Source organism: Salmo salar, chromosome ssa03, assembly GCF_905237065.1.
Source record: "Salmo salar chromosome ssa03, Ssal_v3.1, whole genome shotgun sequence".
NCBI classification, from domain to species: domain Eukaryota; kingdom Metazoa; phylum Chordata; class Actinopteri; order Salmoniformes; family Salmonidae; genus Salmo; species Salmo salar.
In genome coordinates, this window is record NC_059444.1 from 43,652,348 (window position 1) to 43,672,628 (window position 20,281).

Genomic DNA, 20,281 nt, shown 5'->3' on the forward strand with positions numbered 1-20,281 from the left:
GACAGTTTGATTTCACAGAAGTGTGATTGACTTGGAGTTACATTGTGCTGTTTAAGTGTTCCCTTTATTTTTTTGAGCAGTATATATTTTGATTTGTTTAACACTTTTTGGGTTACTACATGATTCCATATGTGTTATTTCATAGTTTTGACGTCTTCATTATTATTCTACAATGTAGAAAATAGTAAAACAATTAATTTAAAAAATACTACAAAAATAGTTGAAGGAATAGGTTGTGTCCTAACTTTTGACTGGTACTGTATATAAAATAAAATGTATATGATAGGATATAACACAACTATGTTATTGACCAGAGTTGGAATGTATATAAAGTAAATGGTTGTTTTCCATCCAATTAAAATTTAAAACTCTGTCACCATTCAACAATAAGGAAAGTTACTGAAGTACATCTGATTTATACTTTACTAGTCTCCCAACTCATGCGCATACGTGACTCAATGAATAATCATTAGGCCTAGATTACTATTAGGCAATATCCTGTACATTATTAGTCAATCGGTGTTGACAACAAAGTTTCAAGAGTTTTTCTGAAAAGGTGGACAACGTCAGGGAAGTGTTTGCAAACAAAGGCCAGCCACGTGGAGGACAAAGGTACTTTGGGAAGTGCTGTTTCTGATTCCACAACTGAAATACACTACCCATAAGCACCAATAATTCTAGCTAACTAGGTCGGCATATTCCGAGGATGTGACATATATCTCGGTGTGATGTTTACACTTTGTTACAGTTCTTTGTCTCTGGGAGCATAATAAATCATGATGTCTGGGGCATAGATACATATATTTTTGTATAAAGAAACATTGCCATCATACAATTTTTGGATCAAGAATTTTCGGATCAACATTTTCAGAACTTTATTTGTTATTTCTTGTTTTTTTCAGCACTCGGAATAGCCGAGGCGGCTCATACGAAAACTCCAGGATAAAGTAAGGTCTTTAGTCCTAACGTACTGTAAAAATAGTATGTAATACTTTATGTGTATTTCAATACGCTCTTGTATTCAATTGTGGCACTGGTTAGTCGTATCCTGTTTAAGTGAATTTAGTGTGCCTTTGTTGAGCTAAGCATATTTAAGCACCGTTCAAGGTTGACGAGAAGAGGTCATCGACAATAAAAACAAAAGCTACCAGATAGGCTAATGTATAATTGATGAGATTATAATGCCTACCTTAAAGAGAACTCACGGGTTTTGAACTTTTTTGCAGTTGTTATTGTCTATATGCCTACATGCATTTTATTCAAAACATTTTGACATTCATCGTCCACCTATTGCTGCATCAATATTGACATTTAATCATTATAATGGTCGATTCCACGTTGCATAATATGTCAATCCTGATCAGAATTTCATCTGCTCAAAGATTTTGTGATTTGTTTGTTTATTGTGCGTAATTATACCTAGGCTATATGACCATTCCCAATTTAAAATTCACCTATAAACGAATCTCTCAAAAAAGACACATGACAAGATAGACATTTGGTCACTCTGGCTAGATAAGTGATTGCTGCACAGAACACTTTGTTGGTGTCTTTATGGCCAGGGCTGGGCTTTTTTTGCTTGGGGGGGGGGCTCAGTAAGGCTCTCAATGTATTATTGAGATTCAGAATAATAGAATTCACCATCGATATTTGGTTGTGCATCAGCAGTTTTTCCTTATGTCAGTCACTGACAGCCACTCAATTAGACATTTCAGCTAACAATTTTTAGATTAGTAGTTAGTCCAGCCAGCAATCAATCTAAACTTGTAGTAATCATGGCCAAATATGGACTGGGCACCCAAGGCACATGCCCAGGGTCCCTGTCATTCTCACTCAGATATTATATTAACATGGCATAAGTCATGGCAAAATGTGTAGAATTTCATGAAATTAGCTTTAAAACTGAAAAAAATGTATCTTCTCAGCATGGCAAAATGTGTAGAATTGCAGGAAATGTACTTTAAAACTCATGTTTCTCTCTGCCGTCAAGAGGGGGTCCACTAAAATGTTTTGTTGCGAGGTGCCCCCCCCACCAAATCCCGCTTAGGGCCCCCAAAAGGCTAGGGCCACTGGCAAAACATGACCTTTGTGTTGCTTGATTAGAAGGAGGTGCTACGGACAGGGATAAGCACACGCAAACAGGTTCCGCTTGTGCGTCTGGCTGTGTGTGCCAGGTTAAATATAGCCTGGAGGGAGAATGCCCTAATTTATCAGTAAAGCCAGACGCATTCGCTTTATTAACTACCTCTGTCCAGTACTTGCACATGGAGGGATGGGCACATGCTGGTGCCTCCAAGACAATGCAAGCAAATGTCAACTTCTTTATCTTTACGAGAAAGCAGTTGTTATGAAGGATTCCATTTTTAGAAGAAATAAACATGGTTTGAAATAGTCAGCATAGGATAGCCCACACCTGTGTGTGTGCGTGCTTCACTTTTACCATCTTACCAAAGTCAGAAACCATTAGACAAAATCTGTGAGTTAATGAACAGACATGTTATACTTTATACCTGTTTAATATCCCTCACCCTTGCCCCTCTATGGAGGTGAACAAAAGATACTCCAGAAGAGGAGGACGAGGCTCCCTCCTGGAATGGATTGACATTGATCTGGTTTGGCAGTCAGTCTTTCTGTTAGGCCCACGCAGTTAGATGATCACCGTTGAAAAGACTGTAGGCTCGGTTTTAACTGGCTTCGCAGATAGCTCACTGTTAAAAACATGATGACGTGATGCCTGTCTTTCCTTCACCTGGTTTCTTTCACAACAAACGTGATTGACATTTGGGGTGGCCCCGCTACCGTTGCACAACAATCTCTCTCACTCTATAGTCTCTGTGATTATGGCCTTTTCAACTGTTGCAGTACAGAGCCAGAGGAAGGGTTTAGGAGATATTTGAAAACGGCTCAAATTTCTATACCCGTCCATTTTCCAACGGGGCTATACATTTGGGTGAGGTATTTTTCTCGCCTGAGTAGCCTCGTTTCGCTGCCAAAAATAAAATGAAACCATCTTGTATTAAGCGAAATAACAACACAATGTCAAATTCTGGTAGCCTAGTCAAATAATTAACATCCGATCAAATTAACCGTTACTCTCTCGCGGGAATTCCACTAATGGTCCCTATGTAGCCAAACGTAGCTGCTGCTCATGTTGGTATCTGTACTGATGGCGCAAAAGCCATGACAGGGAGACATAGTGGAGTGGTACCGCACGTGCAAGCAGTTGCTCCCGACGCCACTTGGGTACACTGCAGCATCCACTGAGAGGCACTTGCTGTCAAGTGAATGCCTAACAGCTTGAAAGATGTTTTGGACACTACCTTAAAAATGGTTAACTTTGTTAAAGCAAGGTCCCTGAACTCTCGTGTATTTTCTGCACTATGCAATGATATGGGCAGCGACCATGTAACGCTTTTACAACGTACAGAAATGCACTGGTTATCAAGGGGCAAAGTATTGACACTTTTTTTGAATTGAGAGACGAGCTTAAAGTTTTCTTTACTGACCATAATGTTCACTCGTCTGGCCGCTTGCATGATGACAAGTTTCTCACATGACTGGCCTATCTGGGTGATGTTTTTTCTCACCTGAATGATCTGAATCTAGGATTACAGGGACTCTCCGCAACTATATTCAATGTGCGAGACAAAATTGAGTCTATGATTAAGAAGTTGGAGCTCTTCTCTCTCTGCATTAATAAGGACAACACACAGGTCTTTCCATCACTGTATGATTTTTTGTGTGCAAATGAACTCAAGCTTACGGACAATGTCAAATGTGATATAGCGAAGCACCTGAGTGAGTTGGGTGCGCAATTACGCAGGTACTTTACTGAAACGGATGACACAAACAACTGGATTCCTTATCCCGATATCTGAACAAGAGAGCCTCATCGAAATTGCAACAAGCGGTTCTGTGAAAATGTAATTTAATCAGAAGCCACTGCCAGATTTCTGGATTGGGCTGCGCTCAGAGTATCCTGCTTTGGCAAATCGTGCTGTTAAGACACTGATGCCCTTTGCAACCACGTACCTATGTGAGAGTGGATTCTCGGCCCTCACTAAATACAGGCACAGTGTGGAAAATGATTTAAGACTGAGACTCTCTCCAATTACAACCCAACATTGCAGAGTTATTTTATTTTTATTTTCTTTTGTCATTTTAGCAGACGCTCTTATCCAGAGCGATTTACAGTAGTGAATGCACACATTTCATACATTTTTTTTCTTCCCTGAAGAAAAAAGTTATGTGCATCCTTTCAAGCACACCCTTCTCATTAACCTGTGGTGAGTTATTCACCATTTTCGAAGAACAAATAAGGTTTTATATGTAAGATGGTTAAATAAAGAGCAAATTATTGATTATTATTATATTATTATTTGTGCCCTGGTCCTATAAGAGCTCTTTGTCACTTCTTATGAGCCGGGTTGTGACAAAAACTCACACTCATTCTTATGTTTAAGAAATCTATTGTATAGTGTGTGTGGCAGGCTTACAATGATAGCAAAAAACAACATTTGAGAGTGCGCTGACCCTGGTGCTAGAGGGGGTACGCAGCTGGAGGTTGAATGTTTGAAGGGGTTCGGGACTATAGAAAGTTTGAGAACCACTGCTCTACTGTGATGCAAGATACTGTATCTCTACCCTGAAGGCTTTGGAATTGTTAGTACAAATCGTTCTCTTCTCACTGAAGCGCAAAGTAGGTTGTTTCCCTTATGACTTCTTTATATCTACTGCCTCTGGTGTGTACTTGTTTTCTCCAATTCATCACAGCAACAATGGTTCAAGTTAAGTTTAAATTCATGTAGCTTGTATAACTTGATTTATACTTATATATTGTACGATTTGATCTAGAGTTACACAGGCTTAAAACACGCCTATAACACATGTATAATCAGATCTACAGTTCTATAGGGTATAACGCAAAACATATAAGCTGATTTACACTTATATAGACTTATAACATTCTCTCTCTCTCTCTATAATGTATCGGGTATAATCTGATTTAAACATTCAGGCCTATAAAACGTGTAAATAGTAACTTGATCCACACATATATTTACCCCTTAATAAATTATTTTCTGGCTTTCCTCCAGGTATCCAGTAGGTCTACAGAGCAGCAGCCATGGTGTTGATCCTGGGCAGACGGCTGAACAGGGAGGACTCTGGAACCCGGGACTCCCCCGCCGTCAAACGAAAGGTGCACACTAAACCCACTAATTTCATTAGAATTCAGAGTTCATCTTAGCTGTTTATTTTGTCCAAAAATTGAAACATGGAAATTATACTGTGGTGCATTTGTGATGATTTTAAATCCAATGTGTTTATCTTGTCTTGAAAAGCATTTAGAAGTGCAATGTGAAGCAATCATTCCCCAGTGGCAAATAAAAACACAATAAAACATAATAAAAACATAATTAAATATAATTAAAACATAATAAAACATAATAAAAACAAAACATAATAAAACATAATAAAAACAAAACAATAAAAACATAAACATAAAACATAATTGGCCGAGAAGCTAAACAAACAGTTACATTCCCCCTCCCCCACCCCCTTAGTTTACTAGCCAATGCAGGAACACCACTTTGGACCATAAAATCAAACTCATCATCATCATAATTTTTCTCCCTCCCCAAGGTGTTCGAGGTGGACTCCAAGACGCTGACTGGTAATGAAGTGCTGGACTTCTCCTCTGGCTCCTCCCACTCAGAGGCCATTTTGCAGGTGTTCAATGAGTTCCGCGACAGCCGCCTCTTCACCGACGTGGTCATCAGCGTGCAGGGCCGCGAGTTCCCCTGCCACCGCGCTGTGCTCTCTGCCTGCTCCTCCTACTTCCGCGCTATGTTCTGCAACGACCACCGTGAGTCACGCGAGATGCTGGTGGAGATCAATGGCATCCTGGCCGAGGCCATGGACTCCTTCCTCAGCTACGTCTACACGGGCCGCGCCAAGATCACAACCGACAACGTGCAGTTCCTATTCGAGACCTCCAGTCTCTTCCAGATCTCTACGCTGCGTGAAGCCTGCGCCAAGTTCCTAGAAGACCAACTAGACCCTTGCAACTGCTTGGGCATCCAGCGCTTCGCAGATGCCCACTCTCTGAAACAGCTAGCCAGCCGCTGCCGCTCGTACGCCCTGGCCAACTTCCCTGATGTGGCCCAACACGAGGAGTTCCTGGACCTGAGGAGGGACGAGCTGGAGGAGTACATCTGCAGTGACGAACTGGCCATCGGGAAGGAGGAGCTGGTGTTTGAGGCAGTGATGCGCTGGGTGTACCACAGTGTGGAGCCCCGGAGGCCCGTGCTTAAAGAACTGTTGCACCACGTCCGGCTGCCCCTGCTGCACCCCAACTACTTTGTCCAGACAGTGGAAGGAGATCAGATCATCCAGACCGCTCCAGAGTGCTACCAGCTCCTCCACGAGGCCCGGCGGTACCACGTACTGGGCAACGAGATGATGTCACCCAGAACCCGCCCACGCAGGTATAGTGCAGGGGATGCTGGGAGGTGTAGTTCAGAGGGATCCAACTTGGACACTCTTCTATTCAATTCAATACAACTTTATTTTCCCAGAAGGATAAATGAATATGGAACATCTTTTGGGATAGAATGTTCTGATACATCTAAGTAGGGCTAGTTACCTGTATTGTGTATGTTTCTCTGGAGTGGTGCTGTGTTGTGCATTCAAATCAAGTCACATTTTATTTGTGACATGAGCTGAATACAACATTACTCTGAAATGGTTACTTACAAGCCCTTTCCCAACAATGCAGAGTTAAAAACTACCACCAAAGAAAAGGAAATAGTATCACAATAAAATAACAATAACGAGGCTATATACAAGGAATACCGATACCAATGTCACTGTGCAGGGATACAAGGTAGTTGAGGTAATGGATGTCATATGTACATGTAGATAGGGGTAAAGTGACATTGTTCTTGCTCTGTGTAGTGTTTCTGTATTGTTGTTGTATTTCTCCACAGCGTCTAGTGTTTAGTTTATTTGTTATTTGGCATATATGCTGAAACAGGAAGTGTTGTGACTGTGTACGGTACAGTTCCAGATCTATCTTCTTCCTTGCCAGAGAGCTGGAAAGCAGATTATGGGTCATTTCTATTTCCTCTTGGCTTGTCACTTATCTGACACAATCATTTTACGGAGATGAACTTGGATCCTAAAGTATTAGAAATGTCTGTTTGCAAACGAAAACACCTGCCCTTTATCTTAGCTTTACTCTTAGTTCGGTCAAATAACCACCCACCTTTTCCTCTGTGAGGGAGAGAGAGATGAGACAGAGAGAAAGGTGAGGTAGAATGTCAGTGCCGCTGTTCACTGCTTTCTCCTCCACAGTAGATGGTTTGTTCATGAACTCATAACCCTTTGCTTGTGTGCCTCCAGTGTTATTGTGCAGACAGAGACTCATTTAGTTTGTTCTGTAGTCCTATTTTGAAATGAAAATGTGTCATGAGGTGGAAAACCATACACATTCCGGTTTGCTGACAGAATAAGAAGGTTGCAAGCATTCGTAGCCTGAACCAAATGTACGTTGGATCTTGTTTTAATAGCCGAAGTGAAGCAGTGTGTCACATACAGTCCTGTTTATTTTATTTGTGTACAATATACTGTAGATAGGTTCATGTGAGTGTGTGTGGCTCTGAGTTCATCCATGTCATTTTCAATTTCTCTTAAAAAGCAACCTAGATACATACAGTATCTGCTGTTTAGACGTCACTGGTTTAAACAGTGCTGTTCTCTTGTCTATGGAGTTGTTAAGGGTTAAGTATTATTTGACGCTGGGTGTCAGTTAGATAGCCGGGAGGTGACGTGTCTCTCTCAGGAGTATCGTGTCAGTATCCAGGCAGATCACAACAGACCAGACATAGAGCCTCCTGTATGTTTGTCTTTGTCTGTGTGTGTAGCCTCGGGGGCCCCTACTTTCAGCTCCTGCCAACAGATGCATGCCATCTCCACCCTCCAAACCCCAAAATGGTCCCCATGGGAAAGTCTGGGGGTCTGACTGCCCTCTATTGATCTCTCACATACATGTGTCTGACCTGAGCTAATCTTTACCAGTTCTGTGTCTAAACAGGTGGGGGATGTAGGAAAATATAGGCAAACGTACACAAAACACATTGTTAACTAGCATGTCATTGAGTTTGATTTAGAGTTAGCTTAGCATTTCATCCAGGTGGGGATATTTTGAAGTTTAATTAGGAAGAATAATGTTTCTTTGACAGTACCGTTGAGGTGAAGGGGATCATGCTATAGCTCTGGCATGCACTTTCCAAACAGGCCGATTGGGAAGCATTTGGATGTATTATTGAGGACATTGATATTCAGTGGAGTAGAGCCTTTAGTAGGTCAATTATTTTCTTAAGAAGACTGTATTTTGCCAGGCAGACAAATACAATCATGTAAAGTATTACACATTACACGTTGTGAATTACCAATCTAAAGCTGTGCAGCATACTGCTTTCTCTCTTTCACTTTAGTCATGACATCAAAACTGACTGGCCTGTATTGTGGTGTTGCTGGATTGTGTCTTGTTGCTGTCTAATTTTTCCACTATTACCTGTATTGTGTATGTTCCTCTGGAGTGGTGCTGTATTGTTGCTCTGTGTTGTGTTTCTGTGTTGTTGTCTTATTTCTCCACAGCAACTAGTGTTTTGTTTATTTGTTATTTTGTTGTGTCTTGTCACTGTGCTGTTGTTTTATTACTGCCCCACCTCACCTGTATTGTGACCTTTTCTTCACCTCTCCTCTTCTTGTTCTCTCTCTCTCTCTCTCTCTCTCTCTCTCTCTCTCTCTCTCTCTCTCTCTCTCTCTCTCTCTCTCTCTCTCTCTCTCTCTCTCTCTCTCTCTCTCTCTCTCTCTCTCTGCAGGTCCACGGGCTTCTCAGAGGTGATCGTGGTGGTGGGGGGCTGTGAGAGGGTGGGGGGGTTCAACCTGCCTTACACAGAGTGTTACGACCCTGTGACAGGAGAGTGGAAGTCCCTGGCCAAGCTCCCAGAGTTCACCAAGTCAGAGTACGCCGTCTGTGCTCTCCGCAACGACATCCTGGTCTCAGGTGAGCTCCTCACCCTTGCTTGCCACCCTAAGGAGAGATAAACAAGGATTAGTCATGGAAGAATATCATATTGATTATTTTAAAAATGAATAGGTTATGTCATGACAGAGATCAGGAAGTACTCATGGGAGTCACCAATTCCAGTTGGTAAATTAGTATTAACCCTCTTTCATTGTTTAACTAGAAAGACCGGTTAAGTCTGTACCATATAACTGTCACTTAATCAGTTGTCTTGAAAATAAACGAGACGAGGAAAGGAACCACAACACTATTGGAGGAAAGGAGACTATAGCTCTATTAAGGCAATAACTCTATTAAAGCCTATTAAGACACAGCCTTAGAGTACCTCAGCTATGTCGTCCCTCACTGTGGAGTAAAGGAAAGGGAGTAATGTGATGGCCGTTTGCCACGTATTTGTTATGCCCCAGCCCGTTTGAAAAAGAGGAAAATGTAAGAGCAACATCTGGACACACTCTGCAGGCGTGGTGCCCAGGGAGGCCCTTATTGGCCAGCTCACGCATCTCTACCCATTGGCCAAGAGCCAGGGTCACATGGCTCTTTGCTCTTTATAGCTTTCGAGGATAAAGTTGCTTCTACAGTCTGATCTATGGTCAGTTTAAAATGTTTCCTCTAATGGTTGAGGTTAGGGTTTAGGGAAGGTTAGCTGATCCTAGATCTGTGTCAGTGGGCAACTTCTACCCAGAGTGTTTATAGCCTTTTGACAGGGCTGATTAATGCTGGGAGAAGTGTGCTGCCAAGTTTGGCACAAAATACCCTTTTTTAAAGCCTCACTGGACCCAAATTGAACAGGGCAGCGAGTAGAATGTCATCTACACTCCCTAATGAAAACAGCATGGGTTCTATTGTAATACCATACCTAAGGCTTTCGCTCTAATTAGCTGTAAACAAACATTTAAACATATATTTTGTCATGACAGCTAACACATTAGAGGAGTTGGCGGAAAACAGATCTGAAACTATAGGCTAATAAAGAACCATCATCACAGAAACATAGAAATCTATCCGACTTTGACAAAGGTTGTATTGGGTTTAATGTACATTGGGGGGTTTACATCATAGCATTGGTGCTAATTGGGATTGTTTTTGCTCAGAAATTAATTAGCCTCAGATAACAAACATGTTAAAAGTACAAATCTGCCAACTTACAGGGAGAAAAGAGACAAAGAAAGAAAAAAGAGAGAGAGAGGTTCACGGTCTGCCAAGAGGGAAAGAGTGCATTGTTTATGTCTTCTGCTCTACTTGTGCCAAGTCCTCACGTGTGTGCTATCAATCCCTCTCTCTCTCTCTTTTTCTTTCTCTCTCTCCCTCTGTCCCCTTCCCTCTCTGGCTCTCTCACACTCACCTTCTCTGGAGGGTGTCTTGCAGCAGTACAGCTGCATTAAAGCCCAGTCTGAAATAGGATCAGAATGAGATAGGAATGGAACCCTCCAGTCTGTCTGGACCGTTACTGTCTCTGACTGTGACCTTAACCCTGGACGTGACTGTCTTTCCCACACTGACCGCATAATTCAGCTCACAACACTCACTGTCAATGACCACAATATCTGACCAATAGTTTGTCTGTCAACTCTCCTCTAAGGGAATCCTGAGGTGAACTTTTATGTAATTGTCATGCATTAATGTCAATGGAAGATTTTAACCACATGACCACAATACTTGATCAACGGTTAATTTTATCGGACTCCTGAATGACATGTTTTGTATGATAGGAAGATGTATCAACTGTCGACAGTTAGCAACGTTAGCAATGACATGCGTGGAAGAACAGGAGAATGTTGCTCAGAATCAGCATCACTGGTGGCTTAGTTAAGAAATCACAATTTCTTGCCACATTTCTGAGAACGCGTTCAAATAAATCACCTTTACGTTCTAACCCTAAACATGACCCTGGACATGACTGTCTTTCCCACAGTGACTGCATACTTGAGCTCACAACACTCACTGTCAATGATCAATATGACCAAATAGTTCACCTCTCCACTCACCATTGTGGGAATCCTAACTTGAACTGGTGTCAGTGGGACATTTGACCACGTTAACCAAACCAACCATGTTTTGTATTATAGGAATATAACATTTCTTAGCTGAATTTGGCTGTATTCTCCCTGATTATATGAATGTAAACTGTATCAAAAGTCGACAGTTAGCCACGTTTGTCTGAAGCTGCTTGGTCTGCTAGCATAGCTGCTATCAAGCTAGCTAGGCTTCCTTGACAGCTTGAACACAGCCCGCGATATGGTTAACCCTTGTGGCTGGGACCGCGGATTGTCCCGGGCTTGTGGCTGTTTAAATCCCTGCTGTTTTCCATCTGCCCTGCAACCTGTCCTGGCTTGAGCTGAATGGAGTACCAGCATTAGCCAGCATTGCTACCATGCCGTCAAAATCTAATGAAGAGGACAGTGTTTCTCTATCACAGGTGCGTGATTTTTAAATCAACAAAAATATGTCTAAAAGCAGTTGTCACAGCAACAGGAAAATAGATTCAAGAGCTTTATCCAAATAATAGTCGATTCAACTAACAAAAGACCTTAACAACAGTTTGTAGTTCTACCAGGAAGAGGTGGATGTCCTGAAAGAGGCTTGCAGCAAGATGACAACAAACTGTAAGTTTGCGAGAGATGACATCAGCAAAGTCTGTTAATCATTATTAACAATGACTGTGAAAACAGATGATCTATTCTAGAGGGACAGTCCAGATGGAATAACATTGTTGTGGATGGCATACCAGAGTCTCTACATGTGAACTGGACAGAGTCTGAGGCGAAATTGAGAGTCTGAGGCGAAATATTATCACAGAAAAGCTGCAGATGGATCATAGGAAGATTGAGGTGGAGCCACACCCACAGGACTGGAAAACCTGTAACCAGCCCAGGTGACAGACCCAGGCCAATAGGGGTCAAGTTCCTAAGGTTCAAGGATAGATGGCTGCTCTGAAGAGAGCCAAGAACTTGAGAGGAACCAACATCTTCCTCAACAAGGACTACTCGGAAGCTGTGTGCCAAGGCAAAAATAACTTATCTCAGCCATGAAAGCTGCCAGAGACCGTGGGGATTTGCTACAGCAGGTTAATTGTCAACCCTCCCTCCCAACAATCTGGGAGAAGTGAGAGGGCTAAGTTTCCAGGTCAGTAGCTTAGGCCCACATCACACACACACACACACACATACTGTGCACCAACTGACACTCACAAGTGCCTGATTGACTTACTTTATTAGCTTAACAAAGTTATTTTCATGCTTTTTTATTTATTCTTATATTATGTCTATCTCTGATAAGTTACCCAGGAAAGGGCTAAAAATAGCCCATATTAATATACTTAACCTTAGAAATAAGGTTAATGAAATCAATAACTTGCTAACAACAGATAACATTCATATACAGTTAAAGTTGGAAGTTTACATACACCTTAGCCAAATACATTTAAACTCAGTTTTTCACAATTCCTGACATTTAATCCAAGTAAAAAATCCCTGTCTTAGGTCAGTTAGGATCCGACTTTATTTTAAAAATGTGAAATGTCAGAATAATAGTAGAGAGAATGATTTATTTCAGCTTTTATTTCTTTCATCACATTCCCAGTGGGTCAGAAGTTTACATACACTCAATTAGTATTTGGTAGCATTGCCTTTAAATTGTTTAACTTGGGTCAAATGTTTCAGGTAGCCTTCCACAAGCTTCCCACAATAAGTTGGGTGAATTATGGCCCATTCCTCCTAATAGAGCTTGTGTAATTGAGTCAGGTTTATAGGCCTCCTTGCTCGCACAAGTTTTTTTCAGGTCTGCCCACAAATTTTCAGCATCTTCACAAGGTCCTTTGCTGTTGTTCTGGGATTGATTTGCACTTTTCGCACCAAAGTACGTTCATCTCTAGAAGACAGAACGTATCTCTTCCTGAGTCGGTATGACGGCTGCGTGGTCCCAAGGTGTTTATACTTGCATACGAGTGTTTGCACAGATGAACGTGGTACCTTCAGGCGTTTGGAAATGGCTCCCTAGGATGAACCAGACTTGAACCAATTTTTTTTCTGAGGTCTTGGCTGATTTCTTTTGATTTTCCCATGATGACAAGGAAAGAGTTTGAGTTTATTTTATTTTTACAGGGACAGTGCACATTAATCAACGTTTCAGTAAAAGTGCCGGTTTTAGCCAGCCGGCTAATTTTCAACCGCAGTCCCTGGGCAGAGAGGCACTGAGTTTGAAGGTAGGCCTTGAAATACGTCCACAGGTACACCTCCAATTGACTCAAATGATGTCAATTAGCCTATCAGAAGCTTCTAAAGCCATGACATCATTTTCTGGAATTTTCCAAGCTGTTTAAAGGCACAGTCAACTTAGTGTATGTAAACTTCTGACCAACTGGAATTGTGATACAGTGAAATAATCTGTCTGTAAATAATTGTTGGAAAAATTACTTGTATCATGCACAAAGTAGATGTCCTAACTGACTTGCCAAAACGATAGTTTGTTAACAAGAAATTTGTGAAGTGGTTGAAAAATGAGTTTTAATGACTCCAAACTTAGTGTATGTAAACTTCTGACTTCAACTGTATAATATCTCTGAGACTCACTTAGATAATTCCTTTGATAATACAGCAGTAGCAATACAAGGATATAAATCTACAGAAGAGACAGGAATGGGAGAAATGTTGCTGTAAATGTTCAAAGAAAAAGCTTAGAGGACGTACAGTGAAGGAAAAAAGTATTTGATCCCCTGCTGATTTTGTACATTGGCCCACTGACAAAGAAATGATCAGTCTATAATTTTAATGGTAGGTTTATTTGAACAGTGAGAGACAGAATAACAACAAAAATATCCAGAAAAACGCATGTCAGAAATGTTCTAAATTGATTTGCATTTTAATGAGGGAAATAAGTATTTGACCCCTCTGCAAAACATGAGTTAGTACTTGGTGGCAAAACCATTGTTGGCAATCACAGAGGTCAGACGTTTCTTGTAGTTGGCCACCAAGTTTGCACACATCTCAGGAGGGATTTTGTCCCACTCCTCTTTGCAGATCTTCTCCAAGTCATTAAGGTTTCGAGGCTGACGTTTGGCAACTCGAACCTTCAGCTCCCTCCACATATTTTCTATGGGATTAAGGTCTTGAGACTGGCTAGGCCACTCCAGGACCTTAACGTGCTTCTTCTTGAGCCACTCCTTTGTTGCCTTGGCCGTGTGTTTTGAGTCATTGTCATGCTGGAATACCCATCCATGACCCATTTTCAATGTCCTGGCTGAGGGAAGGATGTTCTCACCCAAGATTTGACGGTACATGGCCCAATCCATCGTCCCTTTGGTGCGGTGAAGTTGTCCTGTCCCCTTAGCAGTCCATCTGACCACAACACTGTCACCAGTTGTCATTCAGATGTTCATTGGCAAACTTCAGACGGGCATGTGTATGTATTATTGAGCAGGGGGACCTTGCGGGTGCTGCAGGATTTCAGTCCTTTCCGGTGTAGTGTGTTACCAATTGTTTTCTTGGTGACTATGCTCCCAGCTGCCTTGAGATCATTGACAAGATCCTCCCGTTTAGTTCTGGGCTGATTCCTCACCGTTCTCATGATCATTGTAACCCCACGAGGTGAGATCTTGCATGGAGCCCCAGGCCGAGGGATACTGACAGTTCTTTTGTGTTTCTTCCATTTGCGAATAATCGCACCAACTGTCACCTTCTCACCAAGCTGCTTGGCGATGGTCTTGTAGCCCATTCCAGCCTTGTGTAGGTCTACAATCTTGTCTCTGACATCCTTGGAGAGCTCTTTGGTCTTGGCCATAGTGGAGAGTTTGGAATCTGATTGATTGATTGCTTCTGTGGACAAGTGTCTTTTATACAGGTAACAAGCTGCGGTTAGGAGCACTCCCTTTAAGAGTGTGCTCCTAATCTCAGCTCGTTACCTGTATAAAAGACACCTGGGAGCCAGAAATCTTTCTGATTGAGAGGGGGTCAAATACTTATTTCCCTCATTAAAATGCAAATCAATTTATAACATTTTTGACATGCATTTTTCTGGATATTTTTGTTGTTATTCTGTCTCTCACTGTTTAAATAAACCTACCATTAAAATTATAGACTGATCCTTTCTTTATCAGTGGGCAAACATACAAAATCAGCAGGGGATCAAATACTTTTTCCCCCCACTGTATATTCCTGGAAAGGTTAGAGGATCTCATGTCTCATGCAGCTAAAGTGTTGTGGTTGCAAGTTCATATGCCTCACCTAAAGCTTCAACTTTTGGGCTGTTGCTATTGGCCACGAAGGGCTAACAGTCAGTATCTGGATAATATGTGAGCAATTTTCTGGGTTACCCGAATATAGACCAATTTTTTATCACGTTGTCTTCTCAAGAGGAAGCTGCTCACTTTAACCAGTGCCTGTAGTCTGGTTCAGGTTATTAATCAACCTACCTTGGTGTTTACACACAGTAAGTACTGACTATAATACAGTGCCATATGTAGAAAAGCCAACGTTTCAAAAGCTGGGCCTAAAATAGTATATAAGAGATCATACAAGGTACAATAAATATTTGTTGGTCTGATGTGTGTAATGAGGAGCATCCAGACGCTGCACTTGTTGCATTTATGAATCGTTTCTTCCAGTTATTTATAAGCATGCACCTATTAAGAAACTGATTGTTAGAACTGTTAAGGTCCCGTGGATTGACGAGGAAGAGAAATGCTGTATTGTTGAGAGGGACGAGGCAAAAGGAGTGGCAAATATGTCTGGCTGCACATCTGATTAGATAACTTACTGTAAATTGATAAATGATGTGACTAAACTGATCAAAAAGAATAACATTTTATTATGAAACCAAGATAAATTATTTAAAGTATGATGGAAAAAAGATTTGGACTATTTTAAATGAAATTATGGGCGGAACTCCATATTTCATTGAATCAGATGGCTAATTTTTCACAAAACCGTTTGATGTTGACAATTACTTTAATGACTCTTTAATTGGCAAAGTGGGCAAATTTAGGCATGAAATGCCTACAACAAACTGCGAGCCATCATTCATGCATAAAATACCTAATAATAAAGGGAAAGCATTGTCATTTAGAATTTTGTAAAGTTAGTGTGGGTGAGGTGGACAAATTAGTGTTGTCCATCAATAATGAGAAACCACCTGGTATTGACAACTAAGATGGAAAGCTACTGAGGATGGTAGTAGCAGACTATATTACCACTCATATTTGTCATATCTTTAATCTGAGTCTGGATAAATGTTTTTGTCCTCAGATCTGAAGGGAAGACAAAGTCATTCCACTACCCAAGAATGGTAAAGCACCCTTTACTGGTTCTAATAGCCGACCAATAATAACATACTTTACCTGCATTGCTGTTTGAGGTTTTAGGCTGGGTTTCTGTACAGCATTTTGTGACATCAGCTGATGTAAGAAGGGCTTTATAAATACATTTGATTGACATTTGATTGACTTTCAGCATGCTTGATAACAACACAAATGACGGGACTGACACAAATGATTGATGAATGGTTGAAAGAAATGAATAACAATAAGATTGTGGGAGCTGTATTGATAGATTTCAGTGCAGCTTTTGATGTTATTGACCATAACTAGTTATTGGCTTTCAAACTGCCATATCGCAGATTCAGAGTTATCTATTTAGTAGAACACAGAGGGTTTTCTTCAATGGAAGCTTCTCTAATGTTAAACATGTAAAGTGTGCTGTACTGCAGGGGAGCTCTCTTGGCCCTCTACTGTTTTCTATTTTTACTAATGACCTACCACAAGCCTTAAGTAAAGCCTGTTTGTCTATGTATGCTAATGATTCAACATTATACACGTAAGCAACCACGTCCACGTCTCTGAAATCACTGCAACCCTAAACAAAAAGTTTAAGTCTGTTTTAGAATGGATGGCCAGTAATAAACTAATCCTGAACATCTCTAAAACTAAAAGCATTGTATTTGGTACAAAGTTTTCCCTAAGTTGTAGACCTCCACTGAATCTGATAATGAATAATGTGGCTGTTGAGCATGTTGAGGAGACTAAATTACTTGGTGTTACGTTGGATTGTAAACTTTCATGGTGAAAACATATTGATTAAATGGTTAAAAAGATGGGGAGAGGTCTGTCCGTGATAAAGAAATGCTCTGCTTTTTTGGCACCACACTCCACAAAGCAAGCCATGCAGTCTCAAGTTTGAACTTATCTTGATTATTGCCCAGTCATATGCTCAGGTGCTGCAAAGAAGGACCTAGAAAAACATGTTCTTCACTGTAATCGGAGGGATAATATCAATAGTATGCATGCCGGTCTCTCTTGGCTAAAAGTAAAGGAGAGACTGATTGCATGGAACTACCTTTCATCTCGGATTGCTCAAGTGAACAGCAAACCTGGCTTTAAAAAACTTAAAAATCCTTAAATGTAAAAGCAACACCTCATGGCACAACACCTCTCCCCTATTTGATGAAGCTCCCGATGAACAGTTATTGTGCTGACGTTTCTTCCTGAGGCAGTTTGGAATTCGTTAGTGAATGTTGCATCCTAGGACAGACGATTTTTACACGCTACGCGCTTCAGCACTCGGCAGTCCTGTTCTGTGAGCTTGTTTGGCCTACCACTTCACGGCTGAGCCATTGTTGCTCCTAGACGTTTCCACTTCACAATAACAGCACTTATAGTTGACCTGGGCAGCTCTAGCAGGGAAGAAACTTGACAAACTGACTTGTTGGAAAGGTGGCATCCTATGACGGTGCCACGTTGAAAAGTACTGAGCTCTTCAGTAAGGCCATTCTACTGCCAATGATTGTCTATGGAGATTGCATGGCTGTGTGCTCAATTGTATATACCTGTCAGTAATGGGTGTGCCTGAAATAGCCAAATCCACAAATTGGAAGGGGTGTACGCATATCTTTGTATATATAGTGTATATACATGTAGGTAGGGGTAAAAGTGACTAGGAAATCAGGATAGATAATGAACAGAGGTGTGTGTGTGTGTGTGTGTGTGTGTGTGTGTGTGTGTGTGTGTGTGTGTAGTGTGTGTGTCAGTGTAGTGTGTGTGTGAGTTTGTGGGTAGAGTCCAGTGAGTATGTATAGAGCCAGTGCAACAGAGTCAGTGCAAAAAAAAAGGTCTGTCAGTGCAAATATTCTGGGTAGCCATTTGATTAAGACAGGTTACCTTGGTGTTGTTGGGCACAGGGGCTATGGTGGTCTGCTTGAAACGTGTATGTATTACAGATTGGGTCAGGGAGAGGTTGAAAATGTCAGGCTGGTCTGCGCATGTGCTGAGTACGTGTCCTGGTAATTCACCTGGCCCTGCGGCCTTGTGAATGTTAACCTGTTTAAAGGTCTTTCTTACTTCAGCTACGGAGAGCAGGATCACACAGTTGTCCGGAACATCTGGTGCTCTCATGCATGGTTCAGTGTTGGTTACCTAGCGAGCATAGAAGGCATTTAGCTCATCTGGTAGGCTCGCGTCACAGGGCAGCTCGCGGCTGGGTTTCCCTTTGTAATCCATGATAGTTTGTAACCGCTGACACATCCGATGAGCATCAGAGCCGGTGTTGTGAGATTTGATCTTTGTCCTGTATTGATGCCAGAAGCTCTTTTCGATCATAGGAAATGGAGGAAACATTATGTACAAAAAAAATTCAGATCAGTGCAAAAAATACAAAATAGCACAATTGGTCATGAGCCCGTAAAATGGTCGCTATTCACTCCAGTGCCATTCTTTTCTTGATGCCCCTCTCCTTGACATTTCCTAAGGGGTGTTTGTAGCGCGCAAGTTTTTTCCTCTCCACGAGCTCATGATTAGGAGTATGTGACCAACACTTGCTTCCTGTGAGAACAGACCTGGTTTGAAAGGCTTATGAGTAGGTTCAATGTCATGGTGTACTTTGAAGTATTTGATGTTTTTTTGTCTAGAAAACTGGTTCTTGTCATATGCTTTGTTTGTTCTTTGGAGACCGATAGGGGCCTATAGGGTAGTTATCAATACCTTGTGTTCTGAATGACAGACAGACACAACTATTAGAGGGTTATACAATAGTCACATACCACTACCCACCACTAAAAAGTAACAATGGCTGTGTACTATTACTGATAACATGACTTCTCCTTGTGTCTTTTCCTAAATCTTCACCTAAAATAGGTGGCAGGTGGCAGCCACGTATCATTATGTTTCAGACATAATTTTCACAAATAGGAGGGGTTTATCTCAATGGACATATGAACACAACTAGTTAACTGTCTTGGCGAGTCCAAAAAAAGATACCAACACATTTGTTTTTGCTGGCCAGCCTTGTATATGTTGCTGTTTACTGCAGTGCACAGCCACCCTTTCTTAATTATGGTTAAACACCCATTCTAAGCCCAACAGACTGTGACGGATTGAGAAATAATTTAATTTCATTGTTAGAAGATAAGCCCAACTATTGTACTATGTTAAGTCCTTTTATTAAATCAGCTGCTCCTCCTTTCAGTTGGGGCATCTCAGTTTAGAACTGGAGGGGGGAAATGTAGATGGGACTTCTGATCTTATTGTTTAACAGCTTAGCAATTATATGTTATGTATCATATATTGTAATTATGTCACAATATGACTTATTGCCTGGTTTACTTGCTTATTGTTGTTCATCTTGTTGTTGTGTGATTTTGTTGATGCTGAGTCTGGCTAACATGCATGGTCACACTGGTTAGTCTTTTTTCCTCCACTCTCTCTCAACATAGCCTCACAAACACTGAACCATCTATTTGTTTAGAAGGATGATTCTGATGAGGGTTTCTTTCTCTGACACTCAGCATTCATGTCAATCTCCCAACATCTTCATATTACTTCAGAGGGAACTAATGCACAGTACTTTACTGCTTCTAAGTTAAAGTTTGCACCTCTTTTCCCTAAAATATAGGGTAACAGTGTAAAACCTGATTTGTTTAACTTTTCCTGGTGTTTTTACGGCTTTATTCTATATCTATCCCTTTGTTTCTCTTTCGTGTTAGCAAAAAAGTAGTGTTTGTTCAGCGCCGTGTCTTTGTTTTTCGCAAGGATCAGTGGGGCCTTTTGATTGACTCAGGCTTTATGAGAGAGAGAGAGAGAGAGAGGTTGGGTCAGTGCTTGTTGGCAATGTGTCTGTAACCTGGTTGGCTTAATAGCTACACATGTTGTTGTTCCTTCTCACTGAGGACAATAGAAAAAAACTGTTCCTTAAAGTACATGTTTGC

The 20,281-nt window shown here is 41.2% G+C and overlaps 1 protein-coding gene across 1 annotated transcript in view; it reads left to right on the forward strand.

Moving 5' to 3' along the window:
* Positions 1-675: 675 nt before the first annotated feature.
* The window catches only part of LOC106600588 (kelch-like protein 24), a 59,097-nt gene continuing 39,491 nt past the window's right edge, over positions 676-20,281 (forward strand). Inside the window, exons 1-4 of the mRNA XM_014192066.2 lie at positions 676-947; positions 5,097-5,200; positions 5,644-6,488; positions 8,889-9,073. Of these exons, the coding sequence (XP_014047541.1) occupies positions 5,126-5,200; positions 5,644-6,488; positions 8,889-9,073 (1,105 nt within the window). The 5' untranslated portion in view covers positions 676-947; positions 5,097-5,125. The remainder of the gene's footprint in view (positions 948-5,096; positions 5,201-5,643; positions 6,489-8,888; positions 9,074-20,281) is intronic.